The sequence below is a fragment of the Cyrtonyx montezumae genome, unplaced genomic scaffold (genome assembly GCF_038088225.1).
Source record: "Cyrtonyx montezumae isolate F1298 unplaced genomic scaffold, pur_monq_1.0 scaffold_8, whole genome shotgun sequence".
Lineage (NCBI taxonomy): Eukaryota > Metazoa > Chordata > Aves > Galliformes > Odontophoridae > Cyrtonyx > Cyrtonyx montezumae.
In genome coordinates, this window is record NW_027072089.1 from 19979322 (window position 1) to 20003207 (window position 23886).

Here is a 23886-nt window from a genome sequence, read left to right on the forward strand (position 1 = left end):
TCTAATGAATAGTAAACTAGGAAGTAACAACACTGAAACAGAAAGATCAGTAACATAAGCATGACAACCACAAATCTTTTAGAAGCTGCGGGCTAACAGAATAACACACATTAACTTTAATCTGTATTGTTGATTATACAACAGGACAAATATACATACATTTTAAAATTGACACTATAAAATAGCAAAAAAGAAGATTAAAATCAGATAGGGATAGTATTTTGCAAAATGATTAAGTTCACTATTACATAAATAAAACATTTTATATTTGCTGTACATATGAGAACTATTATAAAAAGCAATTTTAAGCCAATTCAAATAGGCAAATCACAAGCCTAAGAGGGAGTAGTCAGATTAATCACTGTAGTTCTGTAAGGCAGACAAGACAGTGAAAAGTCTATATTTTTTCCAATTCCCCCTTCCCCCTCCCAGTATTATTTCATGCAGACACGGCAAAAAAAAAAAAAAATTAAAAAATCAGCTCTCCAGACTATGAAAAAGATTATTAAGCAGAAATAACAAACTGGGAAAGGAGTGAAGTCTGTAGCCAGCTGACAAAGCATGCTGAAGAGAGGAAGAATAAGCAATCATAACCTGGTTAAAAACAATGAATAAACTGAAGCAAACAAGAACCAAATTAACAGCATGTTTGTCCATGTTTCCTCTCCTTGATGCATCTGGTGTCAGCCAATATTAAATTCAGACAATCAATACGTACACTATCAAGTGACCAACTAGACACACTGTGTTCCCTGAACAAGGTCAGCAGATCACACTCATCTCTCAGTCTCCCAGAATCCACGTTGAGTTAGTATGGGAATACAGGTATGGGTTAAACTATGTAAAGAGATACATTAACATGCTACAAGAGCAGCCTCAGCTGAAAGACAAGAAGTTAGTAAGAAGTCTGGTATACAAATACTGCAGAATCAGTCTATTGATTTCTGGGGAATAACATCTCCCTGTGATGTTGCTACTGTTTTGATTAGCTGATTAGCAGAGGTATTAAAAGGAACATTCTTTGGTTTACAAGAAAGTGTGCCAAAGTCTGAAAGACTGTGGTGATAAAGCCATACAGGCAAAGATAAATAAAACAGACTGTTCTCACTAAGTGCTCCTCAGCCTGTTCAGAAATACACCCCAGTTTCTCAACACCCAAGATAGAAAAAGTAATAAAATGACTTTGCAAGTCTTTTTCAGGGAAGTTGTACAAATATCTTCCTTCTGTTTAGAGAAGAAAGTTATATTATAAGCTGTTAACTGATCACCTAGTATTTATTTTGCTTTAAAAATATATTAGACCACCTACCATGATGTAAGTGCTTTTTAATAGAAATAAACATCTCAAAATGGCTATTCTGCCATTTCTCCTAGGATAAGCTTTTTAAAGATTTCACTGTTCCTCATGTTACAGAAAGTCTGCCCAATACTTTGGTTTGCAGGGTGGAGGTGAGGGACATCTTAATTCCATAAGATTATTCTGCATTTGTTTAATACCTTTAACAACAGAATCCTGATCTTTGACTACAAAAAGTTACAAAGAAGAAAACAAACAAGAAATATTACAGTAGAGGTAATTAGCAGCTACAGTAGGGATTTGGCACTGCTGTAGTAGGATATACAAGAAGAACAAAAAAGGCTATTCTATAACGTTTGTTGCACACAAAGCTCACAGTACACAGAGTTCTGTAACTCAGTAATTCTGAAACCAGGATGACCTGTTGAGAGAGAAGGACCAGAGAGATAGATGTTAGGTGAGCTCTTTCAGCATAACCGTTGGGTGTGCAGCATCCTTGAAGAAGGTTGGATACAAGTTAAGATCAGCCTTCTGCCCCATTTGTGTTCTCCTGGAACCAAGAAGAAACATTGGCCACAACAGCTTACCCTGAAGGACCAGAAAGACTGACAAGAAACATGCTCAGGATTACAAACATGAGAAGAGGACTCGATGATCTTTAGAGGTCCTTTCCAACCCCTACAATTCTGTGACTTTGTGACATACGTGATTTGTATTGCATTTTTCGACTTCTGCTCAAAAACAATCAAATCTTGTGAAATTAAGACTTATAGAGGGACTTACATGTGAAAAACACTCTTGAACATTAAATCTGAACAAAATGGAATGTACACTTCCATCTTAACAGCATCTCCATTTGTGGAAGCTCTACAACACTGACCATCATTCAACTTCATACACAGACCAGGGGCAACTATTTGCATTACAGCTCAGTTCCAACACCTGAACTGCACCTTAACAGACACATTTCTTCTTACACTAGTGCATTTGTGCCCAGAAGTAACAGTATTTAAGGCAGTTCACACTTGTTGTACGGTATTCTGGAAGATTCTTTATCAAAGACTGGACAAACTCTCAGCCTTGCTACAAGTCCCTTGAAACAATAGTTAAGAGAAGCTGAACACTGTGTTTCTATAGCAGTCATCAAATATGTTCTCCTGAATGCTGCTGATTTATTAAACAACATCTGGAAACCATGAACAAGATCTTGGCCCATTCAGCTTACTCTTCCTATTGTAATCTGTTCCACCTGCTGGAAAGCTAGCACCAGTCTCCAGCCCTATTTAAACCAGTCCCAGACTCTCAGCCAGGATGACACTTGCCTTCATGGTGGAAGTCCATTAAGGGTGCTCATCTCAGCCTCACTGTATTAGAGGACTGCAGTTGCAGCTTTGTTTCACACTTTCTCTAGTGAGAACTTTACCCTAACACGCTTCCTATTTCAGTTTATTAGATAGAAAGCCAGACCCCCTGCTCAAGAATTTCCCTCCACCAAGCACCTGCCAAGGATGTAGTAATTTTTATTACAACACAACTTTTTGCCACCCACTTCCCTCAGAGGACGGTATAATACTGTCCAGACCAAGTTTTCTCCTAATCCCAAACAGTGCTGAGCAGGATATCTAGGAGCAGGGGCCCAGCAATAACACAGCCAAGTTGAGTATTCCCCAGTTCTCAAATTTTTAACATTGCGATAAACCTCTGACACATGACAGGAAAACACAAAGCTTCACCCTGAAAATTTGTTATCCGTGAGTGCTCTTCTCATTGCTGAGATCATTCAGGTGGCATTTAGCTTTCAGCAGCTATCGGCAGTGGGAACAACGGAATGGGGATAAATATATGGCCATGGCTGAAGACTATCTACTACAGTCTCTCAATCTGATGCTGATTTTCACAAATTCAGGTGTTATTATCCCTTAAATTTTATTTCAACATCAAAAGTGTTTGAAATCAGTCAAAATTTAATGGCACAATGTGGGAAGATGAAGATAAGAATGAATGGCTGAAAATGCAATCAAATACTTCTGTCTTCATTAAGACACCAAGCTTGAAACTAACAGCTAAAATCCACTGACATTGTAGATTTCATCCTAGCAGTCCCTTCTTCCCAAGTTACCACCTAAGATGGATCCAACCAAACTTGAGCTTGTAGCCATTCTCCACAACACTTGCAACACAGAGATTTCCTCAGCTGGAAACAGCACTTCAGGGGTCTTCCTGCCAGTGTAGAAGTAGGAATCAGGTAGGTTCAAGTAGGAGTGAAATTTCTCAGCTACAGGCATATAATAAATTCCAACTCAGTTTAAAATTTTGCATTCTATTTTTTTATTCCATGTTTTTAAGTTAACTTCACGTATCACTTTGGGAAAGAACAGAAAAACACAGACTTTCACCAAGTGTAATTTTATCAGTTATATCTTACCTAAAAGGCATCAGCTAAACAAAACTAATGGACTAAACTACAAAGCCAACTGAACTGCTGCACGAACTTCTTGGTTAATAAATGTAAGAGTACACATATGTGCTACTTATTCAAAATACACATTAGGGAGTTCTTATACTCAGTCATTCCTTTTGCAATTGTTAGCCCATGATGTGAGTACCATTTTAAGGAATGTATGTCTATTTATAACACATTACTTTTTAAATAAGAAAGCTTTTGAAATATTACCTTAAAACCTAAACAAACAGTAATTTATCTTCTAAAACAGTCAGCAATCTGTCACACAAAATCACCAGAATGCTCTATGTCAAAAAAAGCATAGCTGTCAACTGTGCATTATAAATGTTGCAAAGTTTCACAAAAGACCTCTCTAATTATAACATCACAACACAAATGTTTATCACATTGCTTAGTTCGAAATACAATGTGTACACAGCTAGAATGAGAGAGGAATGCAAGGATCAGTGAGAAATGAAGCTGAGGGCCCAAGGGAACGAAGATAAAAACGTTCTGAAAGGAGCTGTGGTGGTACAGGACTGTTACTGTTAGGTGTTCAACTGTGTATTCATACGCAGAAGTGAGAGATTAAGAACTGGACAACAGGATGGAGAAAAGACTCAAAAGAAACCTCAGAAAAATCACCATTCTCTTAAATGCCCAATTCATCAGGTTTTGATCTATTAATGAAGAAGTCTTAGAAATTTGACAGATGAATCACAGGTAATACCACAAAGCTGACAATTCATTCAAGTTTCTCTAACATTTATCATTTTACATGGTATATCTTCGTAGGGATGGTGGGCAGTTTGAGGTCCTTCAGGAGCTAATTTAAAACACACCACTCTTGATAACACTATACATTTGTTATAATACAACTGCATTTAAACCAATGGAAAATAAGTTTCCTTGACATTGTACAGCAGCTTTACACTGACAGACAGCTAGACTCCACTATGCTGCTCTCTTATTCCCCTCACCTTAACGGAACAGGGGAAGAAAATACAATAAAAATGGGATCAAGTGTTGAGATAAGGACAGAGAGATCACTCACCAACTACTGTGATAGGCAGAACAAACTGTAGCAATGACCAATACTGAGTTTACTGCCTGTTACTATTAAAGTACAGCAGTGAAAATTAAACGCAAGCAATACTTCAGCTACAACTCAAGAAGCTGAACTATGCACAAAGCAGTAAATATGAGCTCTAGCACTACCAAATGGGAGAAAAGCAAAAAACTCTCCAGTTCACTAAACAGTAAGCTTTAATTTTGTCTCTAAAAGTATATCCAGTAATTGATTCTGATCGCGTATAGGCAGCTTATATTCACAGATATTGCACTATCTTCAAAGTCACTGGAAACAAATTTCTCTCCTTTACTAATGCACAGCTGTTTAGATGGGTACCTTTTAAGCTACCTAGGGCATACAGAAGCTAAGTGTTCAGATACATCCAGCTGTTCTTGATGGACCATGTAAGGACAGAACCATATAAGACAATACAGTTAAAAGCCAACAATATTGGTTCAAGCAATGAAAAGTACGCTTATTAACTCTATATAGCCAGGAAAGTTGAACATTTTTCCCCTTTGGGAAGAAAGAATTCTGTTTTTTAGCTAGAAGGAGTCTGAATCTCAGAGCAACTTTGCTACAGTGCTAGCCTTCAAGCAGCTGGGTGTAGGCCACAGAAAGAGAAGATTCATTAAATCTTTACCTGTAATATTGTAGGTATACTAGAAAATGCAACTGTGATTGTATAAAAAAAGATCATTATGAGATATTCAGTGAAACACTTCCTTAAATACAGAGTACAGCGAAACCAGCTGTAGCAAACCATGCACTCCAGAGAATCACGAACCTACCCACTACTATATATACACCTTATATTTTGTGCCACTGCTAAGTTGGAAACTTTAAAGTAGCAAAAATCATCTTTTTACAACCAAGCTATTAGTTTCTAAATTGCATTAATTAGGAACAGTACACATTGCAGCAGCAAGACACACAGGGCATACGCACATGGCACTACTTCAGTGGTGGGACTTGATGATCTTCAAAGTCCTTCCCAATCTAGAAGATTCTATGAATTACCAAGGAATTTTGACTACTGCTAAGCCATCTACAAGGTAAGGAAAGCTGTAGGTGGTATCATGTATATGATGAGTACTTGAGACTTCTCCAGCAGTAATTCTGAAAGTATTCAAGCATACAAAACTCTTAAATACACAGACTGATCTGTACATCAATGCATACTTCTGTGGTCCCCTTCCCATTCTTCATTCCTGCCCATCCATCATTACTAAAACAACCCTTGGAACTGTAGCAGGCAAAAAAACTCACACACACAAGATCTGTGTTTTCGGTTTGGAATCACTACCAATTCATCAGTATACACCTGAAATCAGGAAGCACTATACTTCATTATTTGCTTCTACACACTTATGGTGCATTCCAGAAGCAAAATACGATCAAAGTTTAATATTTCTTCCCCTCCCACCCAGCAAGATCATGTGCTTCATAGAAACGAAGCATGGGCAGAAAATATTTAAGAACACATTTTCATTCTCTCTCTTAAATTAAAGAAAGAAGGTAACTTTGGACAGACAAAATCATTTCTTATTCCATTGTAAAAGGAAACAACATAAAGACGTACACTCAAAGAGATAAGCACCAAGAAGATTTCTAGTTTTACTGGCATTATATAGTTTCTTGTAAAGATGGAAGAATCATAGCCAATTCAAAGCAAATTGTAAGAGTGGTCAATGATGAAAAGAAAGTAATCCTAAAGGAAGTTTTTAAGCTATTATATTCAGAACATGTACAAAAGGTTACTTTAAGTTAAAATGTTATTTGTTGCCCTAGAAATGGTGATAAGCAGTGAAAACGCAGAACACCACCCTTCAGTATGTCTTTGCCTTTTGTCTACAACAGATTACTATATGCAAGTACTTTGCACAGATCATGAAATACCAGTGTCAGCAGACCATCAAAAATTACTTCAAGAGTTGAAATTTACCTTCTCTAAGCAAGCAAAGCACACAGGACTTGCAACAAGTCCATCAGTGCTAAGAACTACATAGAATCTCAGAATTATTCGTTATGATCAGATTGGTTTAAAAGTGGATAAGTTTAATCATGGATAAAGAGAAAGTGATAGCTTCAAATGGACTGTGTTTTACCCGTAAGTAGCATCAGAATCTTATAATTGCATCTCAAACTAAGAACTGGCAGGCCAGAGTCATTCATCTCTAGCCAGTTGCAGCAGAGTGGGAGGGAAAACAAACACTTGTCAGTCACTTGTCAGTCACCAAGGCCACACTGAGTCTATTCCTCACAGAATGCTCAAGCACAAGCAACCTCAATTCTGGAAGGTTCCTGCCGTCCCACTATCTTGATACTTGCTTACAGTAGTATATAACAACAAAAATTAGTGGGAAAAAAATGACTTAATTGGAAGCACTGAGTGTATTTTAGACATATGAAAAACTGCAATTTGATAGATTCATTTTAAATGAATCATAGAATGGCCTGGGTTGAAAAGGACCATGAAGATCATGTAGTTTCAACCCCTCTGCCATGGGTAGGGTTGCCAACCACTACAGCAGGCTGCCCAGAGCCACATCCAGCCTTGCCTTGAATGCCTACAGGGATGGAGCATCCACAACCTCTCTGGGCAACCTGTTCCAGTGCATCACCACTTTCTGAGTGAAAAACTTCCTCCTAATATCTAACCTGAATCTCCCATCTTTGTTTAAAACCACTTTGCCTTGCCCTATCACTATCAATCCATATAAAAAGTCATTAGTATGAAGTATTCCATCATTCCCAAAAGCAATAACTTAACGAAAATATTTTCATTAAATATTTTTTCTGTTTCCACAAACATACTAATAAAATCCACCTAGACTGAATGATTCCTTCTTCCTAAAGAAGATCTTCTCTGTGGTGTCTGGAAGTCATAGAATTCCTGAACTTTTCTTCTGTTAAAAAAAATAAAACTAGACAGCAACACTTCCAAGCAAACACAGCCAGAAAGGGAGAGTGGATCTCCACATTGGACATCCACATTACAAATCACAACAGAGAAGCAGGTTAGAAATAGCACTATACTGAATAGTCCCAAATACCTATCCCTTGACAGGTAGGGAAATACTGCTCTGCCTTCTCCCAAATTCAGTGTTTTGTTTCATTTTGTACAAGAAAAAATAAAAGAATCCTAATAATGACCAAACAGGAATTTCATAACAAAGTAAAGATTATTTTGCAGGAGTTACATTTTGATCCAAAATGCCAAAAGGAAAATGCCTGAGCAACTGTGTACAGCGTGGACTTCCTTTTTAAGTTAATGTGGATTATAAATACACTGATAAAAGGCAATCTCAGCTTCTCCAACAAGTACATGCACAGTACACTTCTTTTGTTTAAGTACTTCTGTCCTCAATAAAGCAATCAGAATATGATAACTACAGTTTTATAAGCCACGTTTATGAGTGGGATACTCTTAAATATGTAATAAAGCAAGAAAAGATGAGAGTACCTTGACCTTTAAACAGAAGTCCTAAGGAAGGAAACTTAACTACAGAAGAATATTTAACATTACCAAAAACTGGAGTTTTTTAGATGAATATAATTGCTGTATATACTTAAGTAGATAAAAAAGATGCCTGTTGTTAACACCACACCACCCAATTTCTTTCAAATTTATATAGATACAACTATAGTTCATTTTTTAACAAGTTAAGCAAAGTAAAACATCCTTAACAGAGCAGGAAATGAAGTTTTATTCACTGCACAAAATAAATCAACAAAAATGTAATGTCTGTTGATGACAATGAAACCACTAGCATATGCACTTGGGACTCTGATCTATTCTGTCCACCAGATGCTCCCTTCTTATGGAAAGCTGGTTAAAAGAATTATAGAGTTCATTGTGGCTTAAACAGATTTTTCTCATGCTGTTAAGTATTTTTTTCTAAAGTTTTACTGCAAAATCTTAATGTTCATTATGATTGTAAGCAAATATCAAGAATGAACAACCTATAGCCCACAGGCCGCATGCAGTGTGGCAGAACAATTCAGCTAGTTGTTCCCTTTGGCCTCCTCTCCTATGAACCTCAGCTGCACACCAGATGACTGCAGTGGTACAGGCAGCCTGCTCCCCAGGACCAATTTATCTCACAGGCTCGTAGCCTCTCTCCCATGGTATAATGAGCCCATATTTAAATGCATGCTGGGAAAAGCATCCTGAAGAGCTTCCAGGAAAGACGGCCACTTCCCACTGCCAGAACAATGCACTTAGCCCACAATCCTGTCACCGTCCACATCTGAGGAGCACATGGAAAAGAAGATAGCCAGGAACAGGCTGAACAAACCATTTGGGATCAGCAGCACACTATTGCCTACCCTCATTCTCAGGTCTCCACCAGAGCATGCTGGGGGAGAAACTCCAGGACAGAAAGCTGAAACAGCTGGTACATAGCACAGATGCAAGAAGGCAGAGGTTTCCAGAAAGCATCAGTCCTACAGTGCAAACCAGGTGACATTCACATGCACAAAGTGTCCCAGAGCCCATAAAACATGACACTCTTCTGCCAGAAGGAATAAAACATTAAGGAAGAAACAGTACCCCACCCATCCTAAGCACCTGACAACTGCTGCTTCACCCAGTACAATGTACAGCAGCAGTGACCACCCTGCTCATGGTATAAAATTACAGAGCTTCCCTGAAAACTAATTCCTAGTTATCCCCACAATTTTAAAATATCAACAATAACAAGCTCTGGACCTAAGTAATTACATATGACCACTAAAGTAGCAGCTGTTTGCTTATTTCAGGGAATCCTATGCTGACCTAAAGCATTGACTAAGGCTTTCAATAAATAAATTACACACCCTAGGAGCTTGGCTATGTAACAAAACCAGAAAAAAAAATATTCAGCTTTAATAGAAAAATATTTGCAAATGAAACAGCTCCAATCAATAGGTTTTCCAAAAGAATGATTCACGCATCTACAATTAAAAAAGTGTAAAGCAATTGTGCTATTCACCCTCCAATAAGGGGCAACGAATTAGCAAGTATACTAATAAAGGACAGCAAGTTCAAGAACTACTGGGGCTCTTCAGACCTGCACTTCGGGACAGACAGCCTGTTAGATAACAATTAGCCCACAGCTAATTGAGCAAAGGAGTAATCAAGTTTGTTCTGTGCTCTCCTGAGGCAAAGAAATACACATTTACAGCTAAAGTTTATTTCTTTAACAGATGCTTGTAAAATTAAGGTGACTTTGACAACTGGATATTGCTAGCTCCATAATACAATTTCCCTGAGGTTCTGTGGAATGCAGGAAAAACTGGGATTTTCATATAGAAGAAAAATTGCACAACTAAAGTGGAACATTTCCACATTCTAGTGAAAAAAGGGTAGTACACTGATATCAAGTTGCTGTCCACAAGTGCTCAAAGTAAGACACAATCTGGGTCATTCATGCATCAAAATTATTTAGCAGGAACCACTGCCTAAGTGCAGGTATTCTAAGTCATAAATGAATAAAGTGAACTTTTTCTGCTCCTGCTCAATAACTCTATTTAATAAATTATAATTGAGTCACACCCTGAGAAACCACCACTCTTTTCAAAGGGAACAAGCTGTAATTTCAGAGTATACTGTACTTCACAGAATTAAGAGTGGCTTTTTGTCTTCCAGAATTTCAAGAAGCCTTCACGAAAGGTGGATAACTTACAGATTTTTTCCACTACAAAATCTGTAATCATACCTACTCTGAAACAGGTTTTGCTATAATGAGGAGCTAAAATACATTCCAACAAATTTAACTATGCTTTAATCTATCAACAAATGAGGAAATACTACTTCCCCTCTAAGGAAATATTTTTAAACATATTACCTCACCTCATTCCCTGTTAAGCCAACACCAATCCAAACTCTTCGTGCAACCACATGAAACAAAGCTGAATTGTAGGGTTCTAATTTTGATGTCAGTTGAATGGGGGCAAAACTGGAAATACTGCAAAGTAAATCAACTGAAATACTTCAGATCTATGCCAGGGAAAGAGGAATGAGAGTCCATCCCTGAACTTCTAGGAATTACGCCAAACATGATACATAAATTCCTTCACCCTGTACCTTGCAACAAAGACACTGACTTGCTGTTGTAGGTCACTGAAAAAAGCTGATTAAAACCAGTAAAGGCACAAGGATTACTCAATCTTTCTACTTTGTACTTCTGGATCTACACAGCAAAACAGCTTCTCTTCACTTTATGAAGACAAACACACATTTGCCTTAGTAAACCTATCTTCTGGAATATAAATCAGTGAGGTTTTGGTATCAAAGTTTCAACCCTGCTATTTACTCATCCACTTGCAGAATTAAATATTTAGAAAACATTTCATAGTTATCAGATCAATACTATGTTCTTTTTTTAACACTTGAAATACAAAAGTCTGCTCTGAAAAGAGATTAAACAGTAATAACATAGCAACAGTCACTGCTCATCTCTGTTCTTGTGCAAATGGGGAACATGCCAACATTCAATAACTTACACCATGACATCAATAACTAACAATTCCCCAAATTAACCACAGCAAAGCAGAAACCAGATAGCCTTTGCTAACTCATAAATTGCCACTAACAGTAGGCTTATCCTGCAAACAACCGTGTTCTGATGGCAGTTGGGGGTAAGTTTGAGAGCTGAGCTAAGTAACGATGAATGCAGCTTGGCCTTCAACTTGCAGTTCAGCTGCATCAGTCACATACCAGCCAGCTTCCATTCTCAGAGCTCTCAGAACAAGGCAGAAAACAGACCATGACAGAGAGGAACCATACTACCTGCTGGCTAACGCATGCCAACTGGAACAGCTACCTGCCCAGGTCAATCCCACAAAGCAGTTTCTCAAATATGTAACTAGCTCTATCAGCTATTAATATAAATGCTCTCTATAATTTTTAGTTCCAATTGTAGGCAGGCAGAACAGTTATACATTTCCAAAATCATTACATGTTAATACAAACATTTCCCTACTAATTTTGATGCACTATACACACACTTCCACATCAGGCAGCATCACAGGGACGTTAATAAGCTCAGAAACATGTTACTTGATTCCAAACAGTCATTCACAAGCAAGCCCTAGGTTGTGCAACTAGGAATTTTCTTAAACTTACATATATACACACACACATTTCCCTTCATACTCATAAATGATTTCCCATCCCTGGAGTATTTAACACAGGCAATCTCATCTGAAATACACTAGCATGTGCTAATCGCTATTGTTAGTAGGAGGAATTTATAGTCCCAGTCTATTGACAGTTTTTATTTTCATTTTTAGAAACAAACAGCATTATCCTTTGAATATATTGGAAGTCATACTTGTTCTACTGCAATATCAAGATCCACAGACTTTGAAGTTCATACAGGCAAGACACAATATTCATCCCTGCATCAGTTCTGACGCCCAGCTTACTGAGCCATCTATTACCATACTAAGATTTTGCCCTACTATATGCATTTTGTTCAGTTTCCTAGCAACACAGTAACTTCAGAGAAAAAGACAGTCCATGAAACAATGTCAGGAAAAAAAAAGTTTAGATTTGTTATAGGGAAGGAACGAAAGAAATATACACTGAATACCATTCAGGTGGACACATGCTTTCCCACAGAACAGTCAAATGTCTTTTTTCCACTGCTATCACTGCCTTATTGAAGTCTGGAATGATACTGAGATTACAACTATGTAAAGCAATTGTTTAACTACGCACTATTGCTCTCCTTTATGTTTCCTGTCCAATCTGTTCCTCCTGAACAATAATGAAATAAAAGTCAGTCAGATGGGAAGCAGCCTAATACACACAGATATACCCCAATACACACACAAATACGTACATATAAAACACTGATTCTTTACACCAATGCAGTGCAGAGAAGAAGGGCTGCTGCTTCCTCACTTTTCAAGCAACATATTTCCACAGCCAAGGGATACCAAAGCAACCAAGGAGGAAACATGAGAGAAGCAGCAACATCAGGCTCTTCTGAGACCAATACTGCTCTTCCACCTCCACAGGAACAATGCCGTTCAACTGTCAACTAGTGAAATTCTTCTCAGGAAAAGTGGAAATAACAGCAAAAATAGGATATACGTGGATGCCAAGAGTCAAGTAAATACATGAGAAGCAACAGTAAAGCTCTGAAAATAATGCCTCCTACTTTATTATGTTGACATCACAACATCAGAGGAGGATGTTGGTGGTATGCAGGCTCTTAACCACAGTAAACACGCAGAGCTAATGGTGGCAACCATGCTGAAAAACAGCATTACCTAGCTGGAAATTTGTACTGTTAAATAGTGTCATTGTGTTCTTCATACCTGTTACAGTTTCCACAGAAATAAATAGGAGGCATTACTTGTAGAGCAACCTACGTAATACTGTTATTAACACTGACATTTGTCATAGGTTTATAGATTTTCATCTGTGCAACTAATGAGAGATGTGTGTATATTAGGGGTCAAGTGGTATACAGCAATAGCTGGCAAAACCATTTAATATAGAACATGACATACTACTGCCAAAGTTAGTCAAACACTATGTCCAATTTTAGAGAATGTTATGGAAGCAAAACTAAAAGCCAGAAGTGGAGACAGACAGAAACAGTGAAAAAAATAGTTTCATATACTTTAACTGCAAGCAACACAGTATCAAAAATATGCAGATTCCCACAACTGAAAAATGGTTAAATGCTTCTGCCAAGACATACTCCCAATATGGTCTTCAGCTCCCACACCAACAAAACTCTCAACACACTCATGTTCCAAGGAGAGTTTTATAAATTATCTTCTATTTTTATACTAGCCCATGTGCAAGAAGTTCCTGACATTTTAATTGTCAGCAAATGAAAATTATTTTCCATCAACAGTGATATTGATCATGTATGAATGTTACATGAACACACTTAATCATTGCTGATCTAACTCAATTTTGAGATTTCCCAACCAATCAACTCAGTTTTGAACATGGACCTCACAGTATCAATTAGCAGAAATTTTCATGTCTGTTATTACCTGAATCATAATCTCAAGGTTAATGCTTCATGACAGTTTGCTTCTTGTAGGGCAGCTCTCAATATGCCCTTTATTTTATACTTTGTGTACAACATAAAAACTCACTATTAGACTTACTGATCTAAAAAGGTCGCTTATTAGGAAAAAGTTCTTCAAAAGAATGGTGAGGCATTGGAACAGGCTTCCTAGGGAGGTAGCAGAGTCACTGTCTCTAGAGGTGTTCAAGAAAAATGTGTCATTTAGGGTATGGTTTATTGGGCATGGTAGCAATGGGTTGTTAGTCGGACAAGATTATCTTAGTGGTCTTTTCCAACCTTCATGATTCTATGAAAAAGGCATCAATGTGAAACCGAGCAAGTTGTAAATGAAGCTACTTCAGAAACACAGACCTTGAGCTTCTGCAGAGCTGAAAGGGGGACTACTAAAGACTGTGAGTTAGTCCTCCAATTTCAAGCTTTAACATACTTTTGCTGCCACTGAATAGTACACACATATACACATATACCAAAGAGGAAAAAAATCATGGACATACAGCCATGCTCAACTGAGTTACTACAACTGAGTCAAGAGAGGGAAAAAAAAGCAACAAAGCACTAAGGACCTGGAACTAGCTACACCACCTAGGCAAGCATATTATATAACTGTACCCTCACCATCAAATACAAGCCTCCTGCTCTTGCTTTCAACGTCTTTCATAACCTTCTTGCACACCATATCTACCATCTTGATCATTTCCTAGTCAGGATTAATTTCTGCTTTCAGCATTCTTTGATGACAGTCTCTACTGATTTTCAGATAAGCGTACGCATACGATTCTAACAAGCATACTTGTATGCTGCTCTCCACTGTTTACAAAGTTACTATATTCCTTCAAAACTTTTTTGTAATACCTCATAAAAGGAATAGTAGTTAATAGTCTATATGTATATCCCCTCTCAAAAAAAAACCAAACTGGTTTTCTTGTACTTCTCTAACTGCAATTAACTGCCTTCCCTGATTGAGAAATTTATTACAAAATCATAAAAGATCCTGAGCTGGAAGGCATCACAAAGATCACTAAAATCCAACTCCTGATTCCACACTAGATGTTTTTATAGTGGCAGTTTTCATCACGTGCACTGGTTTCTTCTGATGCACTGTGTCCTGATTAAAGACAAGGACTCAGAATTGAAGCAGTAATACAGACAATGCATTTCTCCTTCAATCTCCTCACTTGCATCATTTCTAAGACTAAAAACCACAGAATTCAAGGTTGAACAGCTAGAAGATTACTCTTGTAGTTAGCTATGATGCCAGTGAGGTGAAGGATACAGATGCAGACTTGTCCTTCCCAATAAGCACAGAATTTAAAGCCTCCAGAGAGATACTGTGATAGAAAAGAAGGAGAGGAACTCCAAACTCTTTTCTCAGTCAAGGAGATAATGCAATTAATTAACATCAACAACAAAACAATAGCCAACCTAGCAAAGAAAGTGAACCAGTGACACAGCAACACTAAAGCACACGCATACAGAAGTGCTTCCAAGGATCAAGCACTCTTAAAAAAAATACAGAAAGGGACATTTTTTTCTTGCCCATAACAATTTGTAGGATCCATTGGCAAATAACTTCAAATGATAACGTGTTCTTCAACCCCCATACATATCCAAAATGAATGTTTTTAAGTAGACTCTTTCCAAGGAAGAGATAAATCATTCAGTGGGGAGGTCAGGGAACCAAGTTTCTGCTCAGGTGAAATGATACATATGCTTATTAGGGATTTTGCCTGGGGAAGGAAATGAAAGACTATGGAAGTAAACTTCTGAGAACTAAACAGCTTTCTTGCTAATTATCTTCTTCATTGATACAAAGCTCTGAGCAGAAGAATTCTATCTGGAGCTAAATTCACTGAAAGTTTACCACCATCACCCATAGACTCTAATTTTCAGTTTTCTTCTCATTCACTAATTACAAACACTTTCATGATAACAGGCCTTAGCCAGCTGCACAGTCACACTTGATGTCAGAACAGAAGAATGTCAAATTGATTTATTTTTAGAAAACATTTTTGAATAATAATTTAATAAAATCAAGGTGTCGACTTTTAAAACCAGATCCTCAGAAAACAGCATAGAAGTGTTATAACTTACATTTTTATTCATCAAAGATAGTTCTATGGTACAGATTCAAATTTTACTCTCCTGAGTGTATATAGTACTGAATAATTTGTCCTAAGGTCAGTTGTAATTTTCAGAAATCCTTTATTGCTCCTGAATCTTAAACATCTGTAACAAACACTTGTTTTTAGAGTGCTTTACATTCATGACATTTGACCTTCTGCTTGCTGTAAGCACCACAAAATTTAAGTTCTGAAAACCACGCAAGCAGGAAATCTGATCATTCCAGCAGTAGCCATCTGCATGGTCCAACATCAAATACTAGTTCTGGGTTGCACAAACTCATGGGGCAGAAATCTTTTTCTGCAGCTTCTACAATTAGTTGTAATTCACTGCTTCTGTAACATTTCTCAAAGAACATCTGGTCTCACAATCCTACCTCCAGATTGGAAAAGTACTTAGTATTTGGCTTTTGGTGTGTGCACATATGTCTATGTGCACACACGCAACATAGATTAAGTATAGCTACACAATACAAGCATATACCTTCTGGGTGGCACACCTACGACTACAGACTTCTACTCCAGCAACAGAAGCCTTTTTAGCTCTGGATCTGTAGAAGAAACTTACAAGAAATATCAAACATAATTGAAAGCATACTCTGATGTTATTGCTGGCTGATAACTCATTAGTGGCATGAAATGCACATTGAGCTTCCTACCAAGTACCTGAGAGCTCTGCACAAACAAGAAGTTTCTCTCACAGGATTCCTAATATTACTGGAAGATACTACATTGAAATTAAAATGAAAACAAGGATTAAAAGAAAAAAAAAACTACAAAGCTTTCCTGGAGTTAAAAGTACAAAACTGACTAAGAAGACAAGTTTCATACAGACCTGAGTACTTTTTACTGACAAAATCAGAAGTATAGCAACATCTGAGCTTCACTATGCCTGATACTTCAGATGGCTTCAGTAACCTATACAAGCTATTAATCTCTTCAATCTCTCAATGTTAGGAAGACATCTATCACATTTCTTACCTGAGCCCCATCCTTTAATTTCAAGATGCATTCCATTGTATTGATCGTGATGACAACTGGTTCTGATCCTAATTTTGTCCATGGCACGTGGATCCGAAGCTCATGAATATGCCCACTTAGAAAAGTAAATGGTAGTTTCAGCTCCTAACAACAAAGGAAACAGTGATGAATTAACTACCTACTAAAAAAGATCAAGAAGACACTCATAACTTAAAATAATAAAGGCTTTAGCACAAAACATAATTAATGGTTCTTCCCCCTCCCCAAATCATCAGTGTGCCATTGGGCTTAGCAACTAGTCCATTAATTGTTTGCACAAGTAAGTTACAACTACTGTTAAAAAGATTCATCTGGATTACCACATTCTCGATAATAATGGGTTAAAAAGGTATGAAGGTACCACAAAATGTATCGCGATTACAAAGACAAAAATGAACAAGATGAAAGAAAGTACTTAAACTGATGTATGATCTACACTAGAATAGGAATTTGGAATTCAGCATTGAAAAATCCACAGCAATTTCTTCCAAAATATTTTAGTACTTTGACTTCTAAGAGTTTGGCGCTCTTAAAACTGACCACAAAAATGAAGTCAATACAAAAGCTATGAGGCATTGAGAGTTTTAGTAAGAAATAACAACGGTTTTGTTGTTGTTGGGTTTTGTTGCTGGTGAGATGCATGTTAGTCCTTTCATTTTTTGTAAATACAGTTTTTACTCCTATCGCTGTTTAGAATAGAAAAGAAGTTAAAAATACAAGCCAAATAGACGATGATCTGAGGTCAAAACAGAAACAATCATATCAAAATCACTCTATAAAGCAAAGGATGTGCTTCGTATACTTTGACTTACAAATGAGAATTTCTGCAAGCATGCTTTGAACAGTAAAGCTGTTGAACACTGCCTGGTAAAATGTTTTCCATTTTCAAAACTGATAATAAGAATTTAAAATGAAACAAAAAGATGTTAAAATATTAGAGTTTGTTGGTTTTGGGGGGGGGATTTGTTTTTTTGTATTTTGTTTGTTTTAAAAAGGCCACCAATCCAGACATTCTGAACTAGGAAATACAGGTACTTCAACTGCTAATTTTATTAGAACTCTTGTGCTTTCATTTTATGATGTCCTTTTTTAATAGTATTGTCATTATTTATTCTTTAGAATCCTCAAATAATGATAAAAGCTCTCATTACAGAAGCTGTTACTTACTGTCCTCTTTTTATTTGCAATATCCAAGGTGCTACCCTGCCCATACTAAACTGCTCCCTAAATAAAATCTATCAAATTCTCCACTGACAAAATCCAGAATCTTCCTCACCAAAGATTAACTTTGATGCTACTCAGCCTTAATAATTGGTGCCCAGCTCTACTGAGTCAGTCCTCAACTCTTAACAAGTGCCTGGTACAACTCAACCTGTGCAGGGAGCACACCTCTGCAGGACAGCCCTAGTGAGCCAGACATCCCATGCAGCTTGTCCACAGACAGCACAAGGCGCAGAGGTTTAGATACGCTTTGTCTCAAGTACACTGCAAAGGGCAGCACATAGGATACTTCCATGTACTTCAAATGCAAAGTGCTGAAATTCCCCTAGTAGTTCTCTGGGAACCCTGAGCTTAACGCTTAGCACACAGAATAGCAACCTGTGGCTAGAGACCAGAAACCAGAGTTAAAATAACAGAACAGTAAGGAGCAAAACAGACAGTATTTGATAATGCATTAGAATTTTAAGACAGCATACTAACTGTTCAACTACTTGAATGATGAAGGGACTAGCAAACAAGACTTCTGAGGGAACTGGAGCTGTTCTGTCTGGAGATTAGGGGAGACCTCATCACTCCGCACAACCTGAAAGGAGGGCATCAGTCTCTTTTCTGAGGTGAGAAGTGATAGCACGTGAGTAAACATTCTCAAGTTACACCAGAACAGATTTAGATTAGACACGAGACAGAAGTTCTTCATGGACATCATAGTCAAGCATTGGAAGCATCTGCCCAGGGAGGTAGATGGCAGAGTCCTCACCCCAAAAGGCATTTAAGCGATGTGTGATGTGGCACTGAAGGATGTGGTTTAGTGATGGGACTCTGGAGCTCAGGTGGACCATTGGACTTGGTAATCTTGAAGGCCTTTTCCAATCTAAATGATTCTATGAGCTAAGAGTAAATGAAGTATATTCACTGCTGACAATATCTTCAGAGAAAACAAATACATCAAATTATAGCATTTGTTGTTTGTTTTTTTAAACTAGTTTTCAGTTTGCAAGAGTCTTCAGGTTTTGAAGTTAAAAAATGAAAAAAAAACAACACCCATCTCTCACATCAGAGACTCTTAGCTCCTTCCTTGACTGTGCTTGCTCAAAACCACATCCAATTACACGTCTTCATTCCCAAGGAGGATAGTCACAGACCTTCTCATAAAAACAGAAGGAAAGCTGTTGTTTTTACAAAGCGTTTTTCTTCATCTCATTCACAAATATACAGAAAATTAAGCTAAAAGTCTCTTAAATAACTTCAGCCGAAGGCAAACAATCAACACCAAAATAAAAATATATTTTAATTCAGATAGTCTAATTTAGTCACCTACAAACAAGTGCAGGAAAGGTAAGCTACAGACACCTCTATACTGATAACACAATAAATCAAGAATTACCTTATGTTCTCCAGCTTTTCAGAAGCAATGATCAAAAAAAAAAACACATGACCTAAAACACCATGTTACAGCTTAAGGGACAGTACTTTCACAAATCAAACTGCAAATTACTATTTACAATAACAAACAAGAATATTGTACTAGTCATCAATACACTGTGCCTCTTTCGATCTTGACTTGCTTTCACATGTGGAAGTTGAGTTTTTACTTAAGCACCACTCCAGAATAGATCTTTTTCCAGCATTTGCTGGGTGGAACACTTTTTTTTTTTTAATAGCTGTATGATAATGAAAAAAATGAACAGAAGTAGGAATTCTTTCAAATTGAGGCAATGCAGCCAAACATACACTGACAAAGAACTCCTGCTCATTTAGCTCCTTCATTTTAAAGAAATTGATTCAAACAGTATCTGACGTTATCCTAACTGCACAAGTTTCTTTAGGGCAATGCAGAGAAATCTTTGTTACTTCAGTAGACAACATAACACAAGTAAGTACCATATTTAGTATTGTTGTACAATCCAGCATAACAAAAGATCACTTTTACTCATCCTTTCCAGAGCAATCTTTCCCCTTTCATTAAGAATAGAAGAGTTGAAATTCTGAACATATTTTCATACACAGGACCTTACACTTCAGATCTTTGTATTCTTCAGAAGTCATCATAGGGCTGAAAACAAACTCATGGGCTTGACACACAGAGAACTGGCTAACACCACACATCACCACTGACCAGAGGACCTTAATCTCCTGTGCCCTAAAATTCAAGACTCTCCCAATCGTCAAGAGTAACGAGAAAGAACTTTCCTCAATGACAGTAATTAACTGAAATACCTTTCCTTCACATTCAGCCTGTATGTAACTAACAAGTAACACAGCAGCACACAACACTGTGTAATGAGGATATTTTTATGTGCTCATTTCCTTAAATTAAGTACATTATCATTTTTTTATATTTCCCTTCACAATTTCTGAATGCCTTAAGATTAAAAGTTTCAGTCATTATAACATTATGAAGTTTCCTGGATTTTCTAGCATGCATGCATTTAAACAAATACATTACTACTGCAACATGATTTGTGCTTTAGGTATCAGTGCATGTTCAGTCTTCATCTTAACAGAAGCTATATTTTGGTGCTTTCCTTATTAACCTAACTTCACAAGAGCAAAAGACAACATAGTGAAACACTATGCTAGCTATAGTAACTGTCAATACTTTTGGGTACCCAAAGGTTTAAAGACCCTAGAACCACAAACTGATTACATTTTTAATTAACTTTCAAAAGTACTTTCGCTGAGATACCAGAGTCTGCTTGTCAGCTAAAACATGTCTGAAGAACCTTTGCATCACTATAAAGGCAACAAACTACTAAAAAATGTGAATAAATCTGAGTCTTGACTGCAGTAACTTGGTTGGAGACTCTGTGCATCAGTAAGACCTACGCTTATTCAAAAGATAAGAGTTTGCATTCAGGAGTTAGCCTCCCTCATGCTTAGCTTCATTTCTGTGGCTGCACTGCCCAGAAAACATCAGAGTAAGAGAAATTACAGAAGAGCACCTTTCAAACAACCCAGTGAAACTCAGTACTCTTCAGATCAAACATTCTTTGTCTGCTATCAACAGTTGTTTCATTTCCCCTCCCCCCCCCGAGTTTGTATTTAAAAAGCTAACACAGTAAACCAAGACGATACAGAAATATATAGGAATTGTAAGAAGAGCTCACCATCAATCTTATCTCTTTGGTACACTGTGTGAACAGAAACATCATACACAAGCAAGCTACCAAGCAGAGAGCTAGCTCTGTTCTTTTGATGCCAGAGGGACTTCACATAAAAGTTGCCAAAAATGCTGAAAAGGCTCTTCTCTGAAACAATACTTAGTTTAATTACTAATTACATTATGTTATGGTTTTATGATTTTGGTACTGGTATTCCACATCATAACATCATGCAGTGCATTTGGAGTTAAGGAGTTAATATTCCAGCTCCGTGGACCATCGATAGTTCCAGGTATGCCTGTCTCAGAAGAGAAGAACTCCATTCCCCAGAGGACTTTGCGATGCTTTGCGTTCTTACGTTTTTACGCTCAGAGGGAAAGATAAAAACTGTCTGCAGTCACGGGACTCCCTCTTCCCTTCGGGACCGAGCTCGGCAGTGGGTGTTTGTTGCAGCCGTCCGCCTTCAGCGTTAGCGTAAGGCCTTCGGTTTATCGGACACTCTCTCTCTTGCTCATTTTATTTGATTCATTTGCCTCAATTCCAATTATATTATATTATATTGTGTTATTTTCCTTTCTGATATCTTATTTAGTAAATTAGCTTTCCTCCTCAGATCGTTGCCGCTGTTCTGTTCCTGGGCCCATCTCCCTTCTCCTTTTTCCCTTTCCCCCTTCCCCTTCCCCGGGGTGTGGGCCCGTGGGTCCCCTGCCTCAATTGTCACGGTACCGGGTCAAACTGTCCCGCAAACCGCTGACAATTTTTGGCGCCCAACGTGGGGCACGACTAGCTGCCTTAGCCGGACAGAGACATACTTTTAGAGTGAATCTCTGTCTTTGTTAGGAAGCTTATCTGTACTGCAGGTCCTGTACGGCAAAACACGACCTTGAAGTCCAGGCGTACTGCCAGTTCTTCTGGGATATTTGTAAACTTTTCGGGTGCTGCCAGCTTGTTTGAGTAAAAGAAAAAAAAAATGTTTTTACTGTTTCTGTTAAAACTGCCCTTACAGGGATTGTATTTCATTGCTTTTTCCCTTTTAATGCTCAAAACGTACTGGAACTTGGTTAAGCTTGCCAGTCTGATCTATGGAGCCTGGTCCCTATATGAAAAACTAAAAGCAGTGATGGAGGTACCTACCAGATACCTGGGCACCCCGGCTAATGTAACAGATGATACCATGTTAACAAACCAAACAATATTTGAATGGGTGTCCAGGTTCTCCTCTCAGTTCCTTATGGATTTTCAAGATTACAGCTTAGGGACTATGTTATTGATTGGGATATCAGTCCTCCTGAATGTACTCTTTGTAATAGGATTTTACATCGTGTGGAGGAAGCTTTTCCCAGAAACAGAGAATGTTGAATGGCAGGGAAAGTGGAGAGTTTTAGGAAAGAAATTAGAAGCATGGGGTCCCCCGGTGCCATGGGATTTTACTCCTGAACACTTGCAGGATCCTGAGGAGCTAGGCCTGTATCTGAGTAATGGGTGTTGCGGCTCAGAAAGATCTGAGGTGGAACAGCTTATCTGGGGCTTGGCTTATGCTTACCGAGGCATATATACTGTTCTGGAGAGAGAGAGTGTCCAAACTGAGGCTCAGACCAAAGAGGAAAACCTCCCAAGTACATCTGACCAGCCAAAGGAAGCACCGGTATCAAAGTCGGTTGCCCCGGTAGAAGGCCAGAAATGGAAACGTGTGTCCTCACGTCTAGAACGCAAAGAAGAGGTGGCGAAAGAAGAGGAAGATCCAGGCGAGGGGGGGTCCTCAACACCACCACCACCAAGAAAGGCAACAAAGAAAAGTGAGAGGCATGGACATAGTGATGATGAGGATGATGAGAGAGTCAAAGTTACCACGTTTCGTCGACCCATGAAAATGTCTGAGATCCAAGGCTCAAGAAAGGAGTTTATTCGACGTCCGGATGAGAGTATTGTCACTTGGTTGCTTCGGTGTTGGGACAATGGGGCCAACAGCGTGTCCCTCGACAGTAACGAAGCTCGCCAACTAGGAAACATTGCCCGTGACCCAGCTGTCGACAGAGGGATCAGCCGGTATATGGATGGAATCGCCAGCCTCTGGCAACGAATGTTAGTAGCTGTGAGGGAAAGATATCCCTACAAGAGTGACCTGGCACCTAAAGTGAAAAGATGGAAAACTATTGAGGAAGGCATCCAGTATTTGAGAGAAACAGCTGTGGCGGAAATGCTGTATGATCCCACGTTTGATCCTGAAGATCGGGACCATGATCCAGAGAAAGTAAGGAGTACACCTGAAATATGTCAGAAGCTTTCAAAAACAGCACCAGAAAGGTATGCCGGTACACTAGTGACAACGTTCAACAGATATGAGGACCAAGACAGAAAACCTCCAGTTTTTGAACTGATTCTTACACTTCAAAACTTTGAACAAAAATTTCCGCCATCACACGCTTCCATTTCAGCCATATCAAGGTTAGAAGTACAGATGGAAGACGTGTTAGAGAAAGTATCCCGACTGATTGATAGGGTTGAAAAGATTGCAGCTTTCAGAAGCAAACGCCGTCCTGCTCGAGCAAATGACAGCACTAACTTCAT

General features: G+C 38.2%; 1 protein-coding gene across 5 annotated transcripts in view; it reads right to left on the reverse strand.

The window, feature by feature from the left end:
- VPS13B (vacuolar protein sorting 13 homolog B) overlaps nt 1-23886 on the reverse strand; it is a 412996-nt gene that overhangs the window by 382386 nt on the left and 6724 nt on the right. For all 5 annotated transcript variants that reach the window (XM_065751678.1, XM_065751682.1, XM_065751679.1 and 2 more), the window contains exon 2: nt 16958-17101. In XM_065751678.1, the coding sequence (XP_065607750.1) occupies nt 16958-17101 (144 nt within the window). The remainder of the gene's footprint in view (nt 1-16957; nt 17102-23886) is intronic.